This window comes from Rosa rugosa, chromosome 4, assembly GCF_958449725.1.
Source record: "Rosa rugosa chromosome 4, drRosRugo1.1, whole genome shotgun sequence".
Lineage (NCBI taxonomy): Eukaryota > Viridiplantae > Streptophyta > Magnoliopsida > Rosales > Rosaceae > Rosa > Rosa rugosa.
In genome coordinates, this window is record NC_084823.1 from 5,429,888 (window position 1) to 5,454,991 (window position 25,104).

Sequence of the window (25,104 nt, forward strand, 5' to 3'; positions counted from 1 at the left end):
CTTAATAGTATCACAATCAAACATGTAAATAGTACTCAAACTTAGAGTCCTTCGACACTTTAATAACTCACATCTATTATAAATATATTACTTTATTATTTATTTATTATTTATGCATAACATTCTTACACTCCCTTAAACATCATCAAGACATCAACTCCAATTGCCATGTGGCTTCTACTATGGCTGCTTTCGTTGATTTATGTTATATATCCCACCAAAAATCTGTTATTTGGAATAGACGTCATACATCCACGTAATTAATAGTTGTTATAATAAAACTGCGACATAATGTACATCTACTTGAGAATGGCTATGTTGCCACAATTCTAGAGTCACCAATTTCAGTAAGCAAATGATGTGACAAATGAAGTGAAACTTAAGAAAAGTACATTATCACATCTGTTCGGATCTAGAACGCAGTACTAATATTCATGATTGATAGCGCCCACGGGTTAACCCAGAACAAACCGACGCCAATACCAGTGCTTCTCCCACACCGTATGCATCGACTCCAGTGGTATCCCTTTAGTCTCCGGCAAGAATAGTACAACAAAAATGGTCATGATGAATATCCAACCTCCATAGAACAGGAATGTGCCATATTTGAAATGGCACAACATTGACAAGAAGGTTTGGGACACCAAAAATGTAGCTGCAAAGTTCACAGCAATCCCGATGCTCTGGCCTGTGGGTCGAATCTTCATGGGGAATATCTCAATTGGTATGAGCCAGTTCAAAGGACCCCATGACCAAGCAAAAGCAGCAGCATAGAAACACATCAACACCAGGACTAGTATGGCATAGCCCTTTGAGATACGCTTGGTGCCGTCAGTACCTGTTGTTAGTGCTAGAACAATAGCCACCGCAACCTATACACAAAAAGACCAATCTATACATTCTGGTTCAAAATTAGAAATGAAAATTACATTTGCCTACGTACCTCAGTAATGATCATTTGGATACCAGCTTCCATCAACAAAAATCTCCTCCCACACCGATCAACCGCATAAGTAGACACAAGAATTGAAAGGATATTAACCATTCCGAGTATGATCGCGGCAATCAGAGCAGAATCGTTTCCCAACCCTACAGACTGAAACAGCACCGGCGCGTAAAACGCAACGGCGTTGATCCCAGACATCTGATGAAAAAACGGAATGGCAATCATTCCGATCACAAGTTGAGGCCTGTACTGCCTCTGAAATATAGTCACAAAAGGCTCTTCATTGACAGCTTTGGCAATTTCACTATTTTTAATCAGAAGCGCCAGCTCTTGTTCAATGTCTGTGTCTTTGCCTCGTATGTTGATTAGGGCTTTCTTGGCTTGCTCGAGCTTGTTGCGTTCGACTAGGCTTGAGGGGGAGTCCGAAATGAAGACGGCGCCAAGGGTCATTATGGCAGCGGGGACTACGGCGAGGCCGAGGGAGAAACGCCAGCCGTGTTCGTGCTTGGCGGCGGCAAAGTTTATGCAGCTGGCGGCCAGGACGCCGATTCCGATAAAGAACTGGAAGCCAGTGCTGAAGGCTCCGCGCCATTTTGGTGGTGCGACTTCGGAGAGGTAGATGGGAGCAGACTGGACATTGTAGCATTATTAGTAATTAAATGGAGAAAGCAAGTTTTGTTTGATCTGTATTATACAATTAGAATATCTCTATCTATCTACATTAATTTTACTATCTAATTGTTATCTAAAATTTTATGTACAACATGTAATACAACTTTCAAGGGCAAAAATGGAGGGCGAGTGAGAATATGGATTAGCGGGAAAATAGTTTGGGTGTACCCCATGAAAAGTTATGGTGCAGAGAGATTAATTGAGTAGGGTAGATTATGTGCATGCATATCCTTATAATGACAGAGTCTGTAGCTAGCTAGGTTTGTAGCTAGACTTACTTGGTTCGTGAAACCAACTCCAAACCCTAGCATGATACGACCCAAGATGAGCATTGCAACATTAACAGCTCCACCATTTAAAGCAGACCCAACAAGGAAGGTAGAACCACCTAAGAGCATGATGTTCCTCCGGCCTAGAATCTTGGTGAGACGGCTTGCCACAAGCGATGTGGCCAAACCGGCTATGTAGAGAGAGGATGTGAATGATGTCAAAAGCTGACTATCAAACACGCAGTATATGTTTGGTTTGGTCTCTGATGCCTTCTTCAGTACTGACGGAAAGAATTTGCTAAGGAATGGAACCATTGTGGTCACACCTCCTGTGAAGATTGCAGATTATCATGGTTAGTCTATGAGACTAATAGCAACGCCATTTATTTTCTCAGTTTTTATTTTCTAATGTAGCATCTTTTGTGGTAAAAGACCAATGATAGAAATCATTACATTAGGTCATATATTCGAGTAAACTAGTAAAAATCTCCAAATTTTTAACGTACAACTGACCACGCGCTGACCAAAAGATAATGCATTAGACCATTAGACTAGTCTGCTAGAGCAGTATATGATACCCACAGCTGACAATGCTCATCTTCTTTTCTTAATAGGTAAAGTTTGATCTTTCAGCTAAACATTGACAATAATTTATGAAATATTTATTGGCTTCTGTAAATAATGGAAGTATGGAACCACCTCTTCCTCTTTCTTGTTTAATTTTTAGTTTTAGGATTTTGGTGTTCGTTACTACTTTACAAGTAGTAACGTACGACATCTCCCAGCTAATTCAATTCGAACATTGGAATTAAAGAAAACCACCCCACAGATTAAATCATTTAAAACAAAAACTCACCTGAAATTCCGATGTCGTAGCCATATATGAGGCCGCAAGACGCAGCCACAATGCAGGTGATCACCACTGACAGCGTTATCTTTCCATTGTTGATGCCAGTGACTGGCTTGACGTCAACGGCAACGCCTTCCACGGGCATTTCGCACGCGCTCTGTTCTCTTGATCTCCTGGTCTTCTCTTTTAGTTTTTCTCTGAACCCAAAAGTGTACGTACTAACCTGAATTTGGCGGAGTCAAGTTGAGGTCAATGCATGAAGGAGTCGAGTTAATAGCGTTGTACATCTTGCAATTTAGTGTGTGTGTAAGCATACCAATAAAAGAAACCTACCTATACCAGTAAACATGTGTGCATGACTGCATGTACATATATATACCTAATAAGAGTTAAATTCACCATCAGCCTCTCAACTTTAGCGTTAAGGCCAATTTGATATCTAGACTTACAACAGTACCATTGTGATACATGAAGTCATATTTTGATATCGACAACGTACTTCCGTATTTTTTCCGTGACGGCTCCGTAAATAATGATGACGTGGCAAGCACGTGGGGAAAAGAAAGTTCCATCTGCATTTATGCATAATGCAGGGGTCTAATTCTTAGATACACATATTCTCAATAAAGCAAAATCTAAACCAAATGGATACCAACAGCAGTAGACGTTTCTTTTATAAATAAGTTTCTAGGTTTAAATTTCCCCACTTATATAATGATGCTCTTGTATCTTAATTTGTCCTATTATTTGGATCAGAAATGAATTCCTATGAAAATGTAATGGAACCCTAGCTTTTTCTGGTAATAGGAAAGCTCTCCCCCAAGTCACGTACTCCTTTCATACTCATCGAGTTGTAAGTGAAGTCTTTCATTTGATTGCCTTCAAACCTTACATATTCTACTGTTACAAATGCCTAAGCTTCAAATTTAGAGCTTTTGAGTTTACCTCACGCCTTATGCCTAAGGGAAAAAAGAGAGAGAAAAAAACCTAAATAGAACAGCCTAAAGAGTCATGCATTATCAATTTTGTATTTTCTAGCTTCAAAATTTTAGAAAAATGGTACTTTTACCCTGCAAGCGATTTAATGAAGGAATCATTCCTAAAGAATGATAGTAACTAATCCGTAAGGAGTGATTACCAATCGGAGAGTTGGTATTCCGTGGGACTTAAGAGTATCTCATTTGATCACTGATGCAGGTGGCTAGGACGTTTCTTTGTTGGCCATGGAGCAAATGTTCACTGAGGAGGAGCGAGAAGCGATCCTTAAAATTTCTACTGTGTTTGTTGTCACCAAGGCCTGATGTGTGTATTTGACATACGGACATACCTATGGTAGATATGCGGTTGAGAGTGGGTGTTGGTTGGCTCGACAATAAGCTAGGGATGCAGCTGCTAATTAATCTTGTTCAAGCTTCTTGGAATTATTGGAAGCATCTATGGAAGCTCAAAGTGCCTCCACAAATACTTCGTTTTCTGTGAACATTCTAGAATGGGGTTAATCCCGTGCATGGAGAATTTGCAATGGAAGTGTATCACCCAATTGATTACCTGCTTCTGCTGTCAACAAGGGAGGGAGTCGCCTATACACACAACTTGGAGTTGTGGTCGGTGTGTTGCTGTGTTGGAAAGCGCAGGCTTTTTCTCTAAATTCATCTGGTTAGTTTCCAACTTCTATTCAATTTCTTGAGCATGCTATGAAATCTTTATGTGAGGAAGAGCTTGAGCTCTTAGCTATTCCATTATGGATGGATTGGCATGAACGAAATAATTGTTATCATAAGGGAACTGTAATTGCAACCTTGTGTTATCTTTGAGAATTGGGTGAACTATTTAAAAGGAGTCAATGAGGCTTTGGTGAGGACAGCTGGAAGTGGGGTTGCTGGGAATAGGCATTGTGGAAGAGCTACTGTGAAAAGATGGTTTCCCCCTAATTCAGGGAAGTTAAAGCTCAAAAGTGATGGGGCTGCGTGTGTTCGTATTGGGTGTTAGGAAGCTGGGGCCATTATTCTGGATGATTTTGGAGTAATGAAAGGAGCATTAGGGTAGCGCTTTCAGCAAAAACCTTCATCGGTGGTGGCGCAGCTCTTGGCTAGTAAAATGGGGTTGGAGCTTGGGCGGAGAGGAGGTTGGTCAGAATGAAGGTTGAGACAGATTGTCTTGAAGCAATGCAATTGGTAAATGAGGAGGATAGATGTTATATGCGGCTGAGGAAGTTATTGTGGCGTATATACAGAGACTCGTGCTTCTTTTTCATGTAGCTTCCATCCGTCATACGCGGTGTGAATCGAATAAAGCTGCACCCTATTGCTAATTATGTAGGCCTGGAAAGTGGGCGAATCTTATGGTCAGAGGATGGACCTCCTTGTCTCATATCAATTATCGATAGCGATATAGCTTTTGACCGATTATCATGCTAGGGCTATGAGTAACTCACATCTTCCTATGTTCTTGGAAGTTGCTGAGCTCACACCAAGTCAGTCTCATTCTTGTATTTTTTATTTAAGGAATAAAAGTTTCTTTCTATCTTCAAAAAAAAAAAAAAAAAATTTACCAATCACGATTGGTTATTTTTGTTTGTCTTACTGTTGTCGAATACTTTATGAGCAATTATATATGACATTTCCAAAACAAATATGATTAGTACTTTAGTAGTAGTGTGGACATCAGAAGTAAAGTTTACTACTTTTAGACATATACATGGTAAAAGATTGATGATGAAAATGCTTTCAAATTAATGATGCATGTTTCAAGTGAAAAAGTTTGGAGTTCGCCATTACTTTTACTTTTAAACAGTATAAAGGGAGTTAAGGGACTTTGCTTGAGGAAACATATAATAGGTAAATTGATAATGTAATAGTACTGATTATTGATCAATCACTTGGGCACTTTCTTTCAGAAATTTTGATTTGTTCTTTTTCAATCGAAACTTCTATATACAACAATTTTCATTGATTGACACATGAATAGCATTTGGAATCTACTTCTTTAAGCAACATTTGAATCTAATTTAACTTGCATTTGTATGTGTCTTCATTGGCTTATAGCGTTATAGAACGTAAAAAATATATCTTTATTCCATTTGTGTCAATCCATTGTAATTATATGATTATAAACTAACTATTTTCTTTATCTCAACTTAAGAATGTAGGTTGTAGTAAAGAGAAATAAGAACTAAGCAGACTAATTTTTTAAGAAAGTCACATAAAGTTTAAAGGTTTTTGAAAGAGTTTTGATGTGTAACTGAGATCTTTGAGGAATGGGTTGCTGTTGTTATGCAATTATTAGTAAGGGCTTGCAAGTTGCAATTAAAAGTCGTTTATCGAGAGGGCTTGCAATTGGGTGATACTGGGAAATGTTAATTTGAAAATGTAGAATGTAATTTGTGCATTTAAGCTTGATCTGTCGCATGCCGTTACACCATTTTGGATTTTTCAAGTGTATCAATGTGTGAGAAGATTGTTAATTCCAGTTAAAAAGTTGCATATTCATTCATGTCGTTCATGTAGAGGAGTTCTAAAACAGCATAGTGTATTCACACTTTGGTTATTTATTTTTAATATAAATCTCTCTTTTAGTTATTTAATATATCTATAAAATCTGATATTCAGTCTACGACAAAGAGAATATGTATTTAATTATTTACTATTTAAAGATATTAGAATAAAATTTGTCACGTATATTTTCTTTTTCTAGTTCCGTATTGGCGGGAAGGCAGACGAAACTGGAACACCGCTTTACCAGGTGGGGCTGGAAAGTAAAACAAAGCAGCATCACCGTAAATAAACAAACCACACAGGGGCATATCCGTCAAGATAGCGCCAAATATGTTAAAGCCCTCCAGCCTCCACTGTACTACTACTTCGCTTAATCCCCACCTCAAATACGAAACCCTAGCCCCGCTTAGCTTCCTCCGCCGCAGATTCTCACAAACCCTCTCAGACCTTCACAGCCATGTCGCACTTCGGCCGATCTGGACCGCCGGACATCAGAGACACCTACTCGCTCCTCGTTCTCAACATCACTTTCAGTAATTGCCTCCTTATAATCCCTAAAATTCCCCACTCCTTTTTCTCAAAACCCTAATTTTTTTCCGATGAGCTAATTTTTCTATGTGGCTTTTGCAGGAACCACCGCCGACGATCTCTTCCCGCTGTTTGATAAGTACGGGAAGGTCGTCGACGTGTTTATCCCCCGAGACCGGAGGACCGGGGATTCGCGCGGCTTCGCTTTTGTGCGGTATAAGTATCAGGATGAGGCGGCCAAGGCCGTGGATAAGCTCGACGGTGAGATGGTTACTGATCTCGAAAGGTTTTGAGTGGAAGAAGATAAGGTTTTGTGATTTTGATGAATTGAGGTGTTTTTTGGTTTCAGGGAGAGTTGTGGATGGGAGAGAGATTATGGTTCAGTTTGCTAAGTATGGTCCTAATGCTGAGAGGATGTAAGTTTTTCGATATCTTTTATGATAATTTGTGCTGGGTTTCGTGTCGATTTTGGTTGGGATTGTTGCTGTTTTTATTAATTTGAATTGTTTGTGTTCTGTTTCCAAGCTCCAGTCACAAGGGAAAGATAAGTGAATCTTCCTCCAAGTTGAAAAGCAGGTCAAGAAGCCGTAGCCCTCGTCCAAGGTGAGGTTCTTTCTTGGGCTGAATTTGGGTGAACATAAAATGGTGTACTCTGTCATTGTGTAAACATGCTGAAGAATGCTAAAGAATGAAAACACATTGCTGTTTTCTGTAGTAGGTTGGGATTGCCGATCTTCTTTGCTTATTTGATAAATTAAAAAAAAAGAAAAAGGAAAGTATCAGACTTTGTGATCTGATTTGTAGTTGCTGGTTCTTTAGCATTACTACACTTCCACTTGGAGTTACCTTCTGATAAAGTTATTGTTAGTGCAGAATTTATCGAGGACCAGTTACTTTGTTACTACTTGATGGTTGTGGATGTACATATGTAGCAGTATGATGGTTGTGGCTTACCTACAGCATAGGGTCTAGCAGCTTAGATTATCAAATTCGTGTTTTTTTGTTGTTATTTTTATTTATTCCTTATCTTTTTGTTTGGGAGGATTATGTAATTTTGTTTTTTCAAGGGTCTTATACCAAGATCTTGGGTCCCCATTTCTTTTTCTTAGTGTTGGTTGCATGAATTACCGTTGTCTTGTTGTTAGGGTGCCTCAGCATAAGGAAGAGGATCAAAAGCCTCTTTAGCAGGGCTCAGTTGGTCTCTCTCTCTTTTTTTTCCCAGTATTTGGAATGCGTACTTCCTCGGATCCCAAACATATTTTTTATTTTTGCATTCTTTGAATGGCTGGATGAGGAGCTCTACTTTCATGTTTATGCTGCATGATGTCGATGATGTCTGTTTGGTATCCTTCTTTCGACTATTCAACTGGACAGCTGTCTTTGCTTGGAGTTTTTTCAGTATTGAGTTTTTTATTTTTCTTTATTATTATTTTTTTTTATAATACTCAATGGTTCCCAGGTTTCCATCTACTTGTTAAGATGATATGAATTAGATGTAGTTTCATTGCTATCGCTACTGTCTTTGTAGTATCTTCTGTGCCTGGTGAAAACTTGTAGGGCTGTAGCAGTGACATGGCATTTTCTAAATATTGCTGATTATCTCCGATAGTCTATTTGTAGAAACTAGTGCGCAGCATCTGATTCTTTACTTTTTAGGTATCGAGATGAATACAAGGATAGGGATTACAAGAGGAGAAGTCGCAGTCGAAGTAGGGACAGATATGACCGTGACAGGCACCATAGGAGTGAAAGAGAGCATCGCTACAGAAGCAGGAGCCGCAGTGCAAGTCCTGATAATCGTAAAAGGAGCAAATATGATGACGAGCGGCGTAGTCGGAGCCGGTCCTATGGAAGGTACAGAATCCTGCCTCTCCCCAATGCAGTCTTGTTTCACGAACTATTGTGCCTTACTAATGTGTTATTTGTATTTCAAGTGTCTCACCTGCTCGGCCTAGCTCTAAATCTCGAAGGAGCCCCTCTCCTCGTAGGACACCTCCAAGGAGTGAGAGTCCTGATGCACGCCATCGTAATGACCGCTCTCCTACCCCCAAAGATGTCTCACCCCAGGCTCGGCGTGAAGATTCTCTAAGTCCTCGTAAATCTGATGCTGATGTGAGCTCATAAACCACACACATGAACCTTGTCAATTTGCAACTTATTATTGAATAATCAGTATCTGCATGAGTTGTTTACTTGGAATTTTTGTGCTGCAGGAATGATGGGTTTGCTTATCATGTGACCTGGGGTTCTACCCATGTCTTGAGACCTTCTGTTTACATCCTTGGAAAGTTGAGTTTCATGTACGATCAACATGTTGAATGTTTGCATTTGACTGCCCTGCAGTTTTGTTGAAGGTTAAAACATTTCTTTGTTGGACTAGTGAGTTTCTTAACTCATTAAGTTCGATGGTAGCTTTTGTATTCTGCTTTACCGGCTGGTACATTATAAGTGTTTGCTGTAGTTTTCATGACTGGGGAGTCTTCGTATTAATATTTAAAATTGTGACTTTTTAGCTTGTGTGCTTGGTTTGGTTTCTCCTATTTTAATTTGTGGCTTCTGCCAATATTGAGATTTTATGTGCTTTTATCATATACTCATGATGTCCATATACTGGCCTTATTTAGTGATGTTCGAGAACATTGCTGATTGAAGAGATGCTGTACTAGCTAGCTGTTGGTGCTATTTTAACTACGGAAATGGTAGATGTCAATGTGTCATGTTGATGCTGAATGAAGTCGGGTCTTACCTGTTTTGCTTTGATGAAACTCTGGTTGGTGATGTTTGGGAGGAGTGAACATTGCTGGTGGTGCTATTTTGACCACAGATATGGTAGATGTCAATTCATGTTCATGCTGATTGCAGTCTGGTCTTAGCTGTTTTGCTTTGATGAAACTCTTTCGGTAAGGGTAAAAACTCAATTTTCAGCTTATATCAATGGGTTCTTGGTTTTTCCCTGATCACCCTTCTTTTGCTTTATTGATTTTAAAAGTTTGATCCTGCAAAGGAACTCTCGATGCTGTGGTTGCCTAAACTTGGTCGGAATTCAGGTGCCATTGCATGCAGCTGATGCAGTTTATACGAAAATGTCATTTTTGTTTTCTTTTTGGAAAAGAGGGGTGGGTTTTAGGGGAGTGGGCCTAACTCTGGCTGGCTGCCCCTGCAATTATAGGTTTGGTCTACAATTGCGAGTCATGCCATGAATGGGGCAGGATTATATACATAGAAAAATACTGCACAATTTTTCAAATGAACGCTGCAAAATTAAGTGTTATGCTGTGTGAAAGTTATTCTAATACCGCAAGGTAACCATGTATAATAATTTATTGAATATATAGCTGTACATTTCCTTAATCCAGTTCTCTTCTCTTTATTGGTCTTCTTTTGGTTCTTGATAATGTTTTGATTAAACTATATGGATGTTGTAGCCCATCTTGCGGGCATGAGTGCTGGTAATAGTCCATATAGCTTGTTGGATGTTAAAGGCAAGTTGATGAAATGTGAGAGTGCATGATTTTCAGAGATAAATCACTGGGTTGCCTCATTTATTGTCTGGTTAGAAAGAAATTTCATCTCCTCTGGTAAGGCCTCACTCGGCCTTTTCCACTTGGAATTTTATGCCCCGAGTCAAATAGAATTGACTTGGTCATCATCATCAACTTTGGTTGATTGATAGAGTGACTTGGTCAGGACACAAAGCTGATGAATTATTCACCTAAACGTGCTGCTTGTTGTAATATAAATGTCTATATCATGTGGAGTTGCAGCTATGATCATTGAAGCCACTACAAGCATGGCAGCTCTCATAATTGCAGCAACCATGTGGAGTTGCAGCTATGATCATTGAAGCCACTACAAGCATGGCAGCTCTCATAATTGCAGCAAACATGTGGAGTTGCAGCTATGATCATTGAAGGCACTATAATGGACTTCTTACCATAGCATTCACACTAGCTTTGTATTCCTATATAAACCCTCCATTGTGAGATGAATAAACACTTGAATCTCCATCCTTCTCTGCATCTAAACTCTCTCTCTCTCAAGTTCTTCCCAACAAAGCTCTCTCCATTTTCTGAAACAGTTTTATGTTCGTTTTTCAACACGTTATCAGCACGAATAGCTCTACGATTTGGATTGCAGATTGACAAGAGGAGAGGTGAATAACTCTTGGGTTGCAGAGAAGAGGCAGTTCATCATTCAATCAACTTCACTCTACCAGCTCTACAACCAAGTAGGTTTTTCCAAACAAAAACCGATTTTGCTGTTTCATTTTACCTTCTGTTCTCTGTGTTCCAGTATTTATTTGAAATAGTAAATCAACTCCAAAACTCACCAAATTTTGTATGCTGGAGCCCCTGTGTGTTTACTGCATCTCTGTAAATTTTCATATTTTTCTGGGTAGTTTTGCTTAGTGTTTCAGTTCGTCTTTCGACTGCTGTTCAGTAGGAACTGCAGTCACGATTTATGACTTTTGAAGCATCTAGTTTAACTTAATCTTCTATGAGAAACACTTATTTCTCTTGCACTATAATTGGCATAATTGAATGAGTAAAAAGGAAAATCAATAGCTTTTAATTTAGCTATCAATTCATGTATATTGTGACAAATATCTATATATACTTGTTTGGACTTTGTGATAATGATACATCTTTCCTTCATTATTTATTATGATAATGTTTTGTGGTATTACCTGCTCATATTAAATTTAAATATTTTACCCGCTTAAATTCTTTGCATTAGAATATATATGTGCGGAATGCAGGTACTTAACGAACCGGAAGTTCACACACATAAATATTGAACCAAAAGGGTTGAGAAATAATATTTCACATATATCGAACCTGTAGCTTCGATAATACCATATAAGGAACTTGAAGTTTCCTCCACAAATTCACTATACATGTTTAATCCGATTTTTCATACCATGTTATAGAACCTGAAGTTCTTATTGATTGTTTATGGAAGTTATTACCCATAGCACTAACTATTGTCCTTTAAATCCTTGTAGAGAATGTCAAATCTCAACAAACTTGACTTTGTCGCTTTGGAAGTTTCCGGAAGGAACTATCTCAAGTGGACCCAAGATGTCAAGCTTCATCTGACTGCAAATAAGATGAGATCAACGATTATTGCTGACAACATCACCCCTGAAGACATGAAGGCAAGGGCTATGATTTTCATCAGGAAACATATGGAAGAAGCACTCAAGGTGGAATATTTAGCTGAAGAAGACCCACGATCTCTTTGGGTCGCTCTAGAAGAGCGATTCAACCACCAAAGGGCCATCTACTTGCCGGAAGCAAGGCACGATTGGCAGAACATACGTTTCCAAGATTTCAAGACTGTCAATGAGTATAACTCTGAAATCTGCCGGATTCGGTCACTCCTAAAATTCTGTGGAGAAGAGCTCACAGAAGCCGACCTACTGGAGAAAACTTTCTCCACCTTCCCACCTTCCTGTATGGTCCTGCAGCAACAATACAGGGAAAGAAACTTTGCTAGATTCTCCGAATTAATCACCATCCTGTTGCTCGCTGAAAAGAACAACAACCTACTTCTGAGGAATGATCAAGCAAGGCCCACCGGTACTAGAGCAATTCCTTTGCCTGAAGCAAATACTATTGCCCATCACGAAAATAATCGTGGAAGGAGGAACCGGGGCCGTGGAAGGGGAAGAAGGTCTGAACGTCCAAGGCATGGAAGGAGAAATGGGCCCAGAAATGGCCCATATGATCGTGACCACCCAGGCAATGGCCCAAGGGGTCGAGGAGGACGTGGACAAGGCCCACGTGGTGGAAACCGAAATGGCCAAGTCCGACAAGCTCAAATTAGAGAGAACCCTGGTCCGGCCCGTCGCCCTCAAAATCAGCATAATCTATGTTATAGATGTGGAGGCACTGACCATTGGTCCCGCACCTGTCGTGCAACAGATGAAGAGATAGGAGAGTATCACGCCAGACGCGGAACTCGAGAGGCCAACCTTGTGGAAGAGTCAGTCCCTATGGATACCACCTTGGAGATTACTGATTTCCAAGCAGCCAATGGATACATCGAGGATTGAAAACTCGAGGACATGGGCATAATAGGCACTTGTGCCATATCTATGTTATTGTTATGAATAATGCTTTCTATTTTTCAGATTATCTTTGGTGATTTTTGGAATATTAGTTTTACATAATTTGGTTATGCTTGGATGTTTAATTCAATAAAGTTATTTATTTTCATACATGTGATCCATTGAGTTAAATATGTGAATAGGCATGTCTTGTGAGGAAGTTTGTTGTCTAGCTGATAGTGCTACTACGCACACCATACTCCGAGATAGGAAGTTTTTTTTAAACTTATTGCCTACTCATACCTCTGTGACAACTATATCAGGTCAATCCAACCTGATAGAGGGCCATGGCAAAGCCCAATTTATGTTGTCCAATGGTACTGAATTTACCATTAATGAGGCCTTATATTCTCCACGTTCCAGAAGAACGTTATTGAGTTTTAAGGATATTCGAGCCAACGGTTATCACGTTGAAACCACTGAGGAAAAAGGAGTGGAATATCTTTGCATAACCTCCAATTTGTATGGCCGGAAGCGTACATTGGAGAAGCTAAAATGCCTCTCGAGTGGTCTCTACATGGCTACCATTAGATCAATTGAGGCAAATCACATAACCAGCCAGAAGCTAACCAATTCGAGCAACTACTTGCTTTGGCATGACCGTTTGGGACACCCAGGTCAAAGTATGATGCGCCGTATCCTAAATTCATCCCACGGGCATCCCCTTACCAATAAGGATCTTGTGTACAGTAACACATTATGCCAAGCTTGCTCATTGGGAAAATTAAATATAAGACCATCATATGCAAAGACTGAAAAAGACTCCAACCTTTTTCTACAAAGGATACAAGGGGATATATGTGGACCTATCCAACCACCATGCGGACCATTTAAATATTTCATGGTTTTGGTTGATGCATCGACAAGGTGGTCACATGTTACACTATTGTCCACAAGAAATGCTGCGTTTGCTAAACTCCTTGCCCAGATCATTAAATTAAGGGCTCACCACCCGGATTATCCAATCAAGTCCATAAGACTTGATAATGCCGGAGAGTTTACATCAAAATCTTTTGATGATTATTGCATGTCCCTTGGGATTAATGTTGAGCATCCAGTTCCCTATGTTCACACCCAGAATGGTCTCGCAGAAGCGTTCATTAAAAGATTACAAATGATCGCACGGACCTTGGTAATGCGAACCAAGCTTCCAGTATCTGCGTGGGGCCATGCAATTTTGCATGCAGCCATGTTGGTCCGACTGAGGCCCATTGCCACCCAACCTTATTCCGCGTTACAGTTGGTGACTGGGTACGAACCTGATGTTTCGCACTTACGTGTATTTGGGTGTGCAGTTCTCGTGCCAATTGCGCCGCCACAACGTACAAAAATGGGTCCTCAACGAAGGATGGGCATATATATCGGTTATGAATCTCCATCCATTATACGCTTTTTAGAGCCCTTGACAGGCGATCTCTTTACCGCTAGATTTGTGGATTGTCACTTTGATGAGACAGTCTTCCCGCCGTTAGGGGGAGATAAGAACGTTACCGTTCCTGATGAACGACGTGAATTGACGTGGAATGTCCCCACTATGTCTCATCTTGATCCCCGAACCGCACAATGCGATAATGAAGTGCGAAGAATTCTAGATCTACAGAGTGTAGCCCAAAATATGCCAGACGCTTTCTCTGATCTAGCTAAAGTGACGAGATCACATATACCTGCTGCAAATGTGCCTGCAAGAATAGATGTCCCTGTAGGACGCGTTGTCCCGGATGGACGAGGTACGACCATGGCGGCTAACCAGTCACATGTCCCTGCCCAGAAGCGAGGTAGACCACTAGGTTCGAAGAATTCCTATCCCCGGAAGAGGGTAAAACCGGCACAAACGAATCCACTAGACATCGCGATCTCAACTGATCCATCTCACGAGATAATTCCAGATTATGGGTCCGTCCTAGAAGAGACAACGTTGGGGGACGCTCCAACGTCTGAACCCACTCTCGAGAATAGAGAAATCTCTATAAATTATGCATGCTTAAGTGAGATTTGGAATCGGAATGAGATTATCATCGATGATATATTTGTATTCGCGGTAGCTACCGAAATTATAACTAGCGATGACATCGAACCTCGCTCTGTTGATGAATGTCAACGTAGAGACGACTGGCCAAAATGGAAAGAAGCAATTCAGGTCGAATTAGATTCCTTGACAAAGAGAAAAGTGTTCGGACCTGTCGTTCCCACACCTCACCATGTTAAACCTGTAGGATTTAAATGGGTATTTGTAAGGAAGCGTAATGAGGAAAACGAGATTGTAAGATACAAGGCTCGTCTAGTGGCGCAAGGATTCTCTCAACGCCCTGGGATTGATTACGATGAGACATATTCTCCTGTAATGGATGTTATAACGTTCCGCTACCTCATCAGTTTAGCAATTTCCGAAAAACTGAATATGCAGCTAATGGATGTGGTCACAGCTTATCTCTATGGGGATCTTGATACAGAGATATACATGAAAGTTCCTGAAGGACTTAAGATACCAGATACAAATAGTTCTAGACCACGGAACACCCTCTCCATTCGTTTGAGGCGTTCACTTTATGGATTGAAACAATCTGGACGGATGTGGTACAACCGTCTAAGTGAATATTTGATTGAGATGGGATATGTAAACAATGAACTATGCCCATGCGTGTTTATTAAGAAAACAAGTTCTGGATTTGCAATTGTGGCAGTTTATGTCGATGACATGAATCTGATTGGTACTCCTGAAGAGATCAAAGAAACCGCCAAGCACCTGAAGTCTGAATTCGAAATGAAAGATCTTGGGAGAACGAATTACTGCCTCGGCCTGGAGCTTGAGCACCGTGCTGATGGGATTCTGCTTCATCAATCAAACTACATCCAGAAGGTGTTAAGACGCTTTAATGAGGATAAAGCGAAACCTTCAAGCACACCCATGGTCATCCGAAGTCTAGACCCTAAGAGAGATCCGTTTCGTCCCGCAGATGATAACGAAGAGATATTGGCACCAGAAGTCCCATATCTAAGTGCAATAGGTGCATTATTGTACTTGACTCAATGCACTAGACCAGACATTTCATTTTCTGTGAACTTGTTAGCTAGATATAGCTCTGCACCAACACGCCGCCACTGGAATGGTATAAAAGATATTTTTCGTTATCTTAGAGGAACGATTGATATGGGCTTATTTTATCCCTATGCATCAAGAAATGGATCAAACCCCCTTGATCCTCAGAATGATGCTCGCCTTGTTGGATATGCTGATGCAGGCTATCTATCAGACCCACACAAGGCACGTTCCCAAACTGGTTATGTCTTTACCATTGGGAATACCGCAATTTCTTGGAGGTCTACAAAACAGACCCTTGTTGCTACCTCTTCGAATCATGCTGAGATTCTAGCTCTTCACGAAGCAGTACGTGAATGTATATGGTTGAGAGCCATCACAAAGCATGTTCAAAGCACATGTGGCCTGCATTCCACCACTGATGAACCAACCACTATCCACGAGGATAATGCTGCTTGCATCGAGCAAATGAAGACAGGTTTCATCAAAGGAGACAACACCAAACATATTGCACCAAAGTTTTTCTTCAATCAGCAACAACAAGAGCATCAGAAGATTGAGGTCAAGCAGATTCGATCTGAAGACAATCGTGCAGACCTCTTCACTAAGTCACTACCAAAGTCTACATTCCAGAAGCATGTACAAGGTATTGGTCTACGTAAATTATCTGAATTACCTAACATGTAACTTTTAGGGGAAGTTGAAATCAGGGGGAGTATCCAGAAGCATACCCACTTGACCATCGTGTACTCTTTTGTCCTTCGTCCAGGGTTATTTTGTCCCACTGGGTTTTATTACCTGGCAAGGTTTTAACGAGGCACATCTTTAGCATAGTCGCTCCATCCTGAAGATGTTTTGATTCAACATATATGCATTTGCTCATCTTTTCCCTTCGACCACGGGTTTTTCCCACTGGGTTTACCGGGCAAGGTTTTGGTGTAGCAAATCTAAATGCATCCCTCTCGTAGACATACTACCTACTTATGATGCTGATAAGAAGACTCCACTTATCTCCGAAGCTATGATATTGCTACCCCACACTCATGAGCGTTGTGCTCTTTTTCTCCTTCGACCAAGGTTGTTTTTCCCACAGGGTTTTTATTACTTGGCAAGTTTTTTTTAACGAGGCAACTTAGAAGCGCACGACCTAGCCAATACTATTAACATGAAATATCCAAGGGGGAGTGTTGTAATATAAATGTCTATATCATGTGGAGTTGCAGCTATGATCATTGAAGCCACTACAAGCATGGCAGCTCTCATAATTGCAGCAACCATGTGGAGTTGCAGCTATGATCATTGAAGCCACTACAAGCATGGCAGCTCTCATAATTGCAGCAAACATGTGGAGTTGCAGCTATGATCATTGAAGGCACTATAATGGACTTCTTACCATAGCATTCACACTAGCTTTGTATTCCTATATAAACCCTCCATTGTGAGATGAATAAACACTTGAATCTCCATCCTTCTCTGCATCTAAACTCTCTCTCTCTCAAGTTCTTCCCAACAAAGCTCTCTCCATTTTCTGAAACAGTTTTATGTTCGTTTTTCAACACTGCTGAAGTAGTCACTTGGTCAGGTCCCAGTGAGATTTTGTTAGATGCTGATCCTGTGCTGCTAAATTATTGTGTACTACTGTAATCCTGAATACCTGTTCATCCAGAAGGTCTTTCTCATATGGGATGTCTTATTCTCTTGTTCACATTGTGTTTAGGAAATCGGCATCCGTAGTTTTATTAACACTCTTGATCACACAGCTAAATTTGGATTTGATAAGCGACCTGGCTATGATGCTGAGAGAGGATAAGACAATTAGGTCAGGGCATCGATTGCCTTTTTCAATCTCACAAAAGAATATTTTTTAAAAGAATAATGTCAGGGCACTCTTTTCCCCCTATGATCAACAAAACATATGAGTTTCATTCTTAGTACCTTAATTAATTTATTTTTTATTTTTTTGTAAAGACAACATTTGAGAGTGAATTTCATTCTAATAAAGAAAAAGAGTGGATCGTAAAATGAGAAGTGTGTGTTTCACCTTTCTATATTTAATCCTTATATATAAGGTGAAAAAAATTTTCTCAGTATCTAGTTTTAGAAAATAAAGAGCTCAAACAAGAAAAAAAAGACGAATTTTTTTTCTTTAGAAGACGAAGTTCACCAAAATGCATAAGTCAGGTCTGCGATGTCATAGACCCAAGCAAGGAGTAAAGAGTAATAGACGTCTAACCAACCAACAAGAACAAATAATTAGATAATTGATACCAAATCAAAATCCAGGCGACGACACAAATTTACGTATTTGAGAAACCATTATTTTGGAAAATCTTTACCCGCGTGCAGCATGCCATTTGTGGACCGCTTATCCAATACTTGCATGAAATATATATATATATATATATATATATATATATATATATATATATATATATATATATATATATATATATATCGTATCAAAAAATGTTTATACAATACTTGCATGAAATATATATATATATATATATATATATATATATATATATATATATATATATATATATCGTATCAAAAAATGTTTATATGGGTGTCTCTATTTTATACGTAATTACGATTCTAATAGAGGATCTGAAAATAAAATGCTTTTATTTTCTGCACGAGAAAGAGGTTTTGATTTTCTATTTGTAGAGCAGAAAACTACTGGGAAAAAATATTTGAGATCAGAAATCTGTCTGGTACCTCCCTCAAACATGGACTTGTAAGAAGATATTCATAGAACAACAACAGAAGACTTTTCAGGTTCCTCAAATCCTCTTAAAATTGTTAGACAAACATACTCTTAACAGAAAATGGAAGAATGTTGCTAATTCTGGTCAGGTGTTATACCATTACAAGCACCATGGGAGCATCAATCTTTCAGAAACTAGGCTCTCTTTCATTCCTCATCATGTCTGTAGTTTTCGTTTCGTCTTCCAAATGTGTTGCTTCAGCTACTGTTTCTACTGATGAAGTTGGTGCTCTTCTCCAATGGAAAACCAGCCTTCAAGACCCTCAATCACTCCTAACTTCATGGAGTGCTCAGCACTTCCCAAATGCAACAAGTCCAACTTCATGGAGTGCTCAGCACTTCCCAAATGACACAAGTCCATGCACTTGGTTTGCCATTTCTTGCAACAATGCCAAGAGTGTCACCACAATAAACCTTACCAAGTCGGGTTTACAAGGTACGCTTCACGAATTTTCATTCTCCTCCTTCCCGAACCTTGAGCACTTTGATCTCAGCATGAACTCAATCTTTAGTACCATTCCACCTGAAATCAATCAACTCTCCAAACTAGTGTATCTTGATTTATCTGATAACATGTTGAATGGTTCAATTCCTGCTTCTTTCGGAAACCTTAGCAGTCTTGCTTACTTGAATCTAGGTAGGAACTTTCTTACTAGTTCAGTTCCTTTAGAAATGGGCAATCTTCCAGAGTTGGTGGAGCTTTACTTGAATACCAACAAACTTACAGGTCAGCTCCCACAAACTTTTGGGAACTTAAGAAAGCTAAAAGTACTATACATGTTTGAGAACATATTTGTTGGCTCCATTCCCTTGGAGATAGGGAAGTTGGCATCTCTCAGCAATCTAAGCCTTCACACCAACAACTTTTCTGGAAGTATCCCGGATTCCATATGTGACCTGAGACACCTTACTGCACTCAAACTGCATCGGAACAATCTTTCAGGCCCAATTCCGGAAAATATTGGAAGCTTGAAGTCTCTTGTTGTTCTAAATGTCTGCGAGAATAAACTCAGCGGTCCTATTCCCATGTCAATTGGTAACTTGAGCAAGTTAAAGGTTCTATACATCCGCGACAACAAACTCTCTGGTTCCATTCCTCAAGTGATAGGAGATCTTATGAGCTTGACTGTGATAAGAGTTGCTAGAAACAATTTGACTGGTCATTTACCACATAATCTCTGCAAATGTGGAGTGCTTGCATCGTTTACAGCTAATGGAAATCGTCTCATAGGTCGAATGCCTGAAAGCTTGAGAAACTGCACAACCTTGAATAGAGTCCGTCTTGATGGGAACCAATTCACTGGAAATATATCTGAAGATTTTGGTGAATATCCAAACTTGGATTACATAAATCTAAGTGACAATAATTTTTATGGTGAAATTTCGGAGAAATGGGGCAAGTCTCTGCAGCTAACAGATCTTGAGATTGCAGGTAACAACATAACAGGTTCCATACCACCTGAGTTTGGTAATTTGACTCAACTACATGTGCTTAATCTTTCTTCGAATCATTTAGTTGGGAAAATCCCTTTGGGACTAGGAAAGTTGACCTTTTTGGAGAGGCTTATACTGAACGACAATCAACTTTCTGGTGCTATACCTCAAGAACTTGGATCACTGACTGACCTTGAGTTTCTTGACCTGTCCAAAAACAACTTGAGCCAGTCAATTCCTAGTAGTCTGGGGAACCTAGTGAAACTGCACCACCTGAACTTGAGCAACAACGAGTTGAGCCATGGAACCCCAACCAAGTTGGGTCAGTTGAAGCAGCTGTCTGTGCTAGATTTGAGTCATAATTTTCTTAGTCAAGAGATACCAAAGGAGTTTTGTAATTTGGAAAGCTTGTTGACACTGAATCTGTCCCACAATAACCTCTCTGGTATTGTTCCCCAGACTTTTGCTGACCTTCGTGGCTTGGAGTTCGTTGACATATCATACAATCGATTATGGGGTCCGATTCCAGAAAACAAAGCATTTCAAGAAGCTCCTATAGAAGCATTGCAAGGGAATCAAGGTCTGTGTGGCAATGCTACAGGTCTACCGCCCTGCACTAAGAATCCTGGCAAAAAGAAGCACAGCTCGAACATTGGTTACAAAGTCGTGTGCTTGGTAATCGCACCTGTGGTAGGAGTACTTATACTTGTTTTCTGTGGAATTTATATCACTTACAGAAGAAAAAAGAATTGTCAAAAAACAGATGAAGAGGACTTGCACCCTAAAGAATTTGAACTTCGTTCAATGTCGATTTTTGAAGGAAAATTGTTGTATGAAGAAATTGCAAAAGCAACTGAGGATTTTGATGATGCTTATTGCATTGGGAAGGGAGGCACTGGAAGCGTTTACAAGGCAAAGCTTCCATCTGATGACGTGGTAGCTATAAAGAAACTCCATAGTACTCAATGTGATGGTGAGAGGAGCTTTGAAAAAGAGTTCTTAAACGAGGTGATGGCATTGACTGAGATACGCCACCGGAACATTGTGAAATTTTATGGCTCTTGTTCACATCCACGACACTCACTTTTGGTTTATGAGTACCTCGAAAGGGGTAGCTTGTTCTCAATCTTGTGCAATGAAGAAGCAGCCAAGGAATTGGATTGGAGCAAGAGGGTGAATATCATCAAAGGTGTTGCTCATGGCTTATCATACATGCACTCTGATGTATCGCCACCAATTGTTCATCGGGACATAACCAGCAAGAACATTTTGCTAGATGCCGAGTATGAGGCTTGCATTTCGGACTTTGGCAGTGCTAAGCTGCTACAGCTCGGTGCAACTAACTGGACTGCTGTCGCAGGCACATTCGGATATGTAGCACCAGGTAACATAACTCATCCAAATGTCAAATATGAATCCATCAATGATTTCATAACATAATATGTCCCAATGTGTCTAAATCATTGTCCGCTGTATATCATAAGTTCATAACTTCCAGTGTTTACCCTTTTTGGCAGAGCTTGCTTATACATTGAAGGTGACTGAGAAATGTGATGTGTACAGCTTCGGAGTATTGGCACTTGAAGTGATGAACGGGAAGTACCCGAGTGATCTAATCAGGTCTTTGTTGTCACAAGCTGCAATCAGGGAAGGAAAATTGCCAGAAGATGTGTGGGACGACCGCCTTGAACCTCCCATGGGTAAAATTCTGAAAGAACTTCTTACTGTCTTAATGGTAGCAGTCGCATGCTTACATCCAAATCCACAGTTTAGGCCTACCATGTATGACGTTTCTCAGTTTATAACAATGCAAATCGATCTCTCAGACAGAGTTGGACTAATACAAGGCTCAATCTGTGTTTGATTATTTAGTGAGCAGAATCTGAACTTGGTTCTTCTTTGTATAGGCTAGATGTGCAGCTACCGATTAAGTGAGATTTATCTTGGTATAGACTCAATCTTGTATTCAACCAACTGGCATATTGTTGTACATGTAACACAAATGTAGTAAAGTTTCTAGATATGTAATTTTGGTAGACTGTGCTAGTATTAATATGTAGACTGGATTTATATTGTTGACTCCCAATGCTTTGGAGTATCATTATTTGATTTGTCCTCTTCAAAATAATGAAAAAATTAAACGCCACTAGTGCCTTTCAGGGATGCTCTGTAGCTTGCCTTACCCTGTATGTTCATTTGATTTCATCACCAAAATTTGCTTCTGCTTCTGCTTCTGCAGAAACCAATGCTCTTCTAAAATGGAAAGCCAGCTTTCAAAATCAAACCCAACCGCATATTCTGACCTCATGGACTTACCTTCCCATTGCCACTAATTCTTCCAGAGATCAAAAAGCAAATGCAAGCCCGTGTTTTTGGACCGGTATTTCATGCAATGCTGCTGGAAGTATCAGCAGAATAAACCTTACCAATTCTGGTATACAAGGTACACTACATGAATTTTCATTCTCGTCCTTCCCAAATCTAGAACATATTGACCTCAGCATAAATAAGCTATTTGGTGTCATTCCCCCACAAATCAGTTCTCTCTCCAAACTCATGCATCTTGATCTCTCCAATAATCAGTTGGCCGGGAAAATCCCACAAGAAATTGGTTTCCACATAAGCCTTCACACCCTACAGCTCAATAAAAACCAGTTTATTGGCTCAATTCCTCAAGAAATAGGTCAGCTTAAGTCTTTTTTTGTTCTTAGTCTCATAGAAAATCGCCTCACTGGTCCTCTTCCGTTGTCAATTGGCAATTTAAGCAAGTTAGAGGTTCTATACATTCGGGACAACCAAGTCTCCAGCTCCATTCCTCATGTGATAGGGAATCTCAAGAATCTGGTTGTGCTAAGAGTTGCCAGAAACAATTTGACTGGTCATTTGCCTCCAAAAGTCCAAATCTCTGCCAAGGTGGGCGTCTTACTAATTTCACTGCAAATAGCAATCGTCTGACAGGTAAAATTCCCAAAAGCCTGAAAAACTGCACAACCTTATATAGAGTCCGCCTTGATAGAAACCAACTCACTGGAAACATATCTGAAGATTTTGGTGAGTATCCAAACTTGGATTACATAAATCTAAGCAACAATAGATTTTACGGAGAACTTTCACTGAAATGGGGTAGGTCTCTGAAGCTAACAAATCTTGAGATTGCAGGCAACAATGTTACTGGTACCATTCCACCTGAGATTGGAAACTTGACTCAACTGCAGTTGCTTAATCTTTCTTCAAATAATTTGGTGGGAAACATCCCTGTGGAACTTGGAAGGCTCACTTCGTTAGGGAAGTTTATACTGAAAAACAATCAACTCTCTGGTGGTATACCTCAAGAGCTTGGATCACTGACTGAACTTGAGTATCTTGACCTGTCCACAAATGAATTGAGCCAGTCAATTCCGAGTAGCCTAGGTAAATTTCTGAAGCTGCACCATATCAATGCCAGCAACAACAAGTTAAGCCAAAGAATTCCATTTCAATTCAGGAGTTTAACTCAGCTGTCCGTGCTAGATTTGAGTCACAATGGTCTTGATCGAGAGATACCAACAGAGCTTAGTAATTTGAAAAGTTTGGTGACACTAATCTTTCCCACAATAATCTCTCTGGAGTTATTCCAAAGAGTTTTGATGAACTTCGTGGCTTGGAGCACATCGACATATCATACAATCAATTCTGGGGTCCCATCCCAAACAATAAGCTCATTTCATGAGGCTCCCATTGAAGCATTGAAGGGAAACAAGGGGTTGTGTGGAAATGTTACAGGTTTTCTGCCCTGCATTATTAGTCCGGAAGATAAGAAGAACAGTTCGAAAACTGGTGTAGAAGTTGTGTGCTTACTCATCCTGCCTGTCCTAGGTGCAGTTATATTTGCTTGGTTCATGTTACTAAGGAAAAAGACATGTCAACAAACAAGGCAAAAACACATGTACCTACAAAAGTTTGAATTGCGTTCCGTATCACTTTTTGATGGCAGATTATTGTTTGAAGAAATTGTAAAAGCAACTGAGAATTTTGATGCTGCTTATTGTATCGGGAAGGGAGGGTTTGGAAGCGTTTACAAAGCAAAGCTTCCATCAGAAGAAGTGGTAGCTGTAAAGAAACTCCACAGTCCATGTGATGGGGAAGACAGCTTTCAAAAAGAGTTCTTAAGCGAGGTAAGGGCCTTGACGGAGATACGGCATCGAAACATTGTGAAGCTCTATGGTTTCTGTTCACATACCCGGTACCTTGAAATGGGTAGCTTGTTTTCAATCTTGTGCAATGAAGAAGAAGCTAAGAAATTGGATTGGAGTAAAAGGGTGACTATCATTAAAGGTGTAGCGCATGGCTTATCCTACATGCAGAATGATGTGTCCCCGCCAATCGTTCATCGAGACATATCCAGCAAGAACATTTTGCTAGACGCTGAATATGAGGCTCACATCTCAGACTTTGGCACTGCTAAGCTTCTAGAGCATGACTCATCTAACTGGACTGCCGTTGCAGGCACAGTTGGATACATAGCACCAGGTAATATATGCAACAGTACTGATTTCTTACTACTCAGGCCGACATCTTATGTTGTTAGGCTATCATCTGAATTACACTTTTAAATTAGAATACCTGTGACCAATGCTCTGATGAAATATTCTCCTAATTCTTCATAGACATAGTGCATGAACATGTCATATCTCTCCCACGGGTAAAGTTCTGGATGAACTTGTCACTATTTTAACACTCGCAATCGCATGCTTACATGAAAACCCACAGTTTAGGCCTACCATGTATGAAGTTTCCAGATTATAAAAATGCCAATCCTCCATAGCTCAAATTTATGATTAATTACACAACTTAAATCTACATTGTATAAAATTCAACTTTGTATTCAATACCCAGTTGCATTTTGTTGTATATTTATCATAAACATCTTCTACAAGTATATAAAGATGCAATTCTGGTAAGTAGTGCTATCACAATTCCAATTACAAAGCATAAAATGAAAGTAAGAACTTG

The 25,104-nt window shown here is 39.9% G+C and overlaps 5 protein-coding genes across 7 annotated transcripts in view; 4 read left to right on the top strand and 1 right to left on the bottom strand.

Annotated features, from left to right (window-relative positions):
- Positions 1–361: 361 nt before the first annotated feature.
- LOC133742341 (sugar transport protein 5-like) lies at positions 362–5,012 on the bottom strand. 3 transcript variants are annotated; one of them, XM_062170008.1, is made up of 6 exons: positions 4,286–5,012; positions 3,876–4,210; positions 2,744–2,960; positions 1,897–2,216; positions 944–1,576; positions 362–872 (listed from the first exon to the last, which is right to left on the bottom strand). In XM_062170008.1, the coding sequence occupies exons 3-6, from the start codon at positions 2,880–2,882 to the stop codon at positions 456–458; spliced, it is 1,509 nt and encodes a 502-aa protein (XP_062025992.1). In that variant the 5' UTR covers positions 2,883–2,960; positions 3,876–4,210; positions 4,286–5,012; the 3' UTR covers positions 362–455. The 3 variants fall into 3 exon arrangements, with proteins under 3 accessions (XP_062025992.1, XP_062025993.1, XP_062025991.1); XM_062170009.1 differs by having other exon boundaries at positions 3,876–4,221; XM_062170007.1 differs by lacking the exon at positions 3,876–4,210 and having other exon boundaries at positions 4,286–5,011.
- A 1,571-nt stretch (positions 5,013–6,583) lies between these two features.
- LOC133743427 (serine/arginine-rich splicing factor SC35-like) lies at positions 6,584–9,276 on the top strand. The gene is made up of 7 exons (XM_062171367.1): positions 6,584–6,764; positions 6,862–7,020; positions 7,109–7,175; positions 7,285–7,362; positions 8,416–8,613; positions 8,694–8,871; positions 8,973–9,276. The coding sequence occupies exons 1-7, from the start codon at positions 6,689–6,691 to the stop codon at positions 8,976–8,978; spliced, it is 762 nt and encodes a 253-aa protein (XP_062027351.1). The 5' UTR covers positions 6,584–6,688; the 3' UTR covers positions 8,979–9,276.
- Positions 9,277–11,767: 2,491 nt separating this feature from the next.
- On the top strand, positions 11,768–12,817 carry LOC133744214 (uncharacterized). Its single transcript, XM_062172354.1, has one exon. It carries the CDS (start codon positions 11,768–11,770, stop codon positions 12,815–12,817), a length of 1,050 nt encoding a protein of 349 aa, XP_062028338.1.
- A 5,811-nt stretch (positions 12,818–18,628) lies between these two features.
- On the top strand, positions 18,629–21,562 carry LOC133706918 (MDIS1-interacting receptor like kinase 2-like). The gene has a single exon (XM_062132462.1). It carries the CDS (start codon positions 18,748–18,750, stop codon positions 21,550–21,552), a length of 2,805 nt encoding a protein of 934 aa, XP_061988446.1. The 5' UTR covers positions 18,629–18,747; the 3' UTR covers positions 21,553–21,562.
- Positions 21,563–21,700: 138 nt separating this feature from the next.
- LOC133744216 (MDIS1-interacting receptor like kinase 2-like) overlaps positions 21,701–25,104 on the top strand; it is a 75,469-nt gene continuing 72,065 nt past the window's right edge. The window contains exons 1-2 of the mRNA XM_062172355.1: positions 21,701–21,894; positions 22,832–24,621. Of these exons, the coding sequence (XP_062028339.1) occupies positions 21,701–21,894; positions 22,832–24,621 (1,984 nt within the window). The remainder of the gene's footprint in view (positions 21,895–22,831; positions 24,622–25,104) is intronic.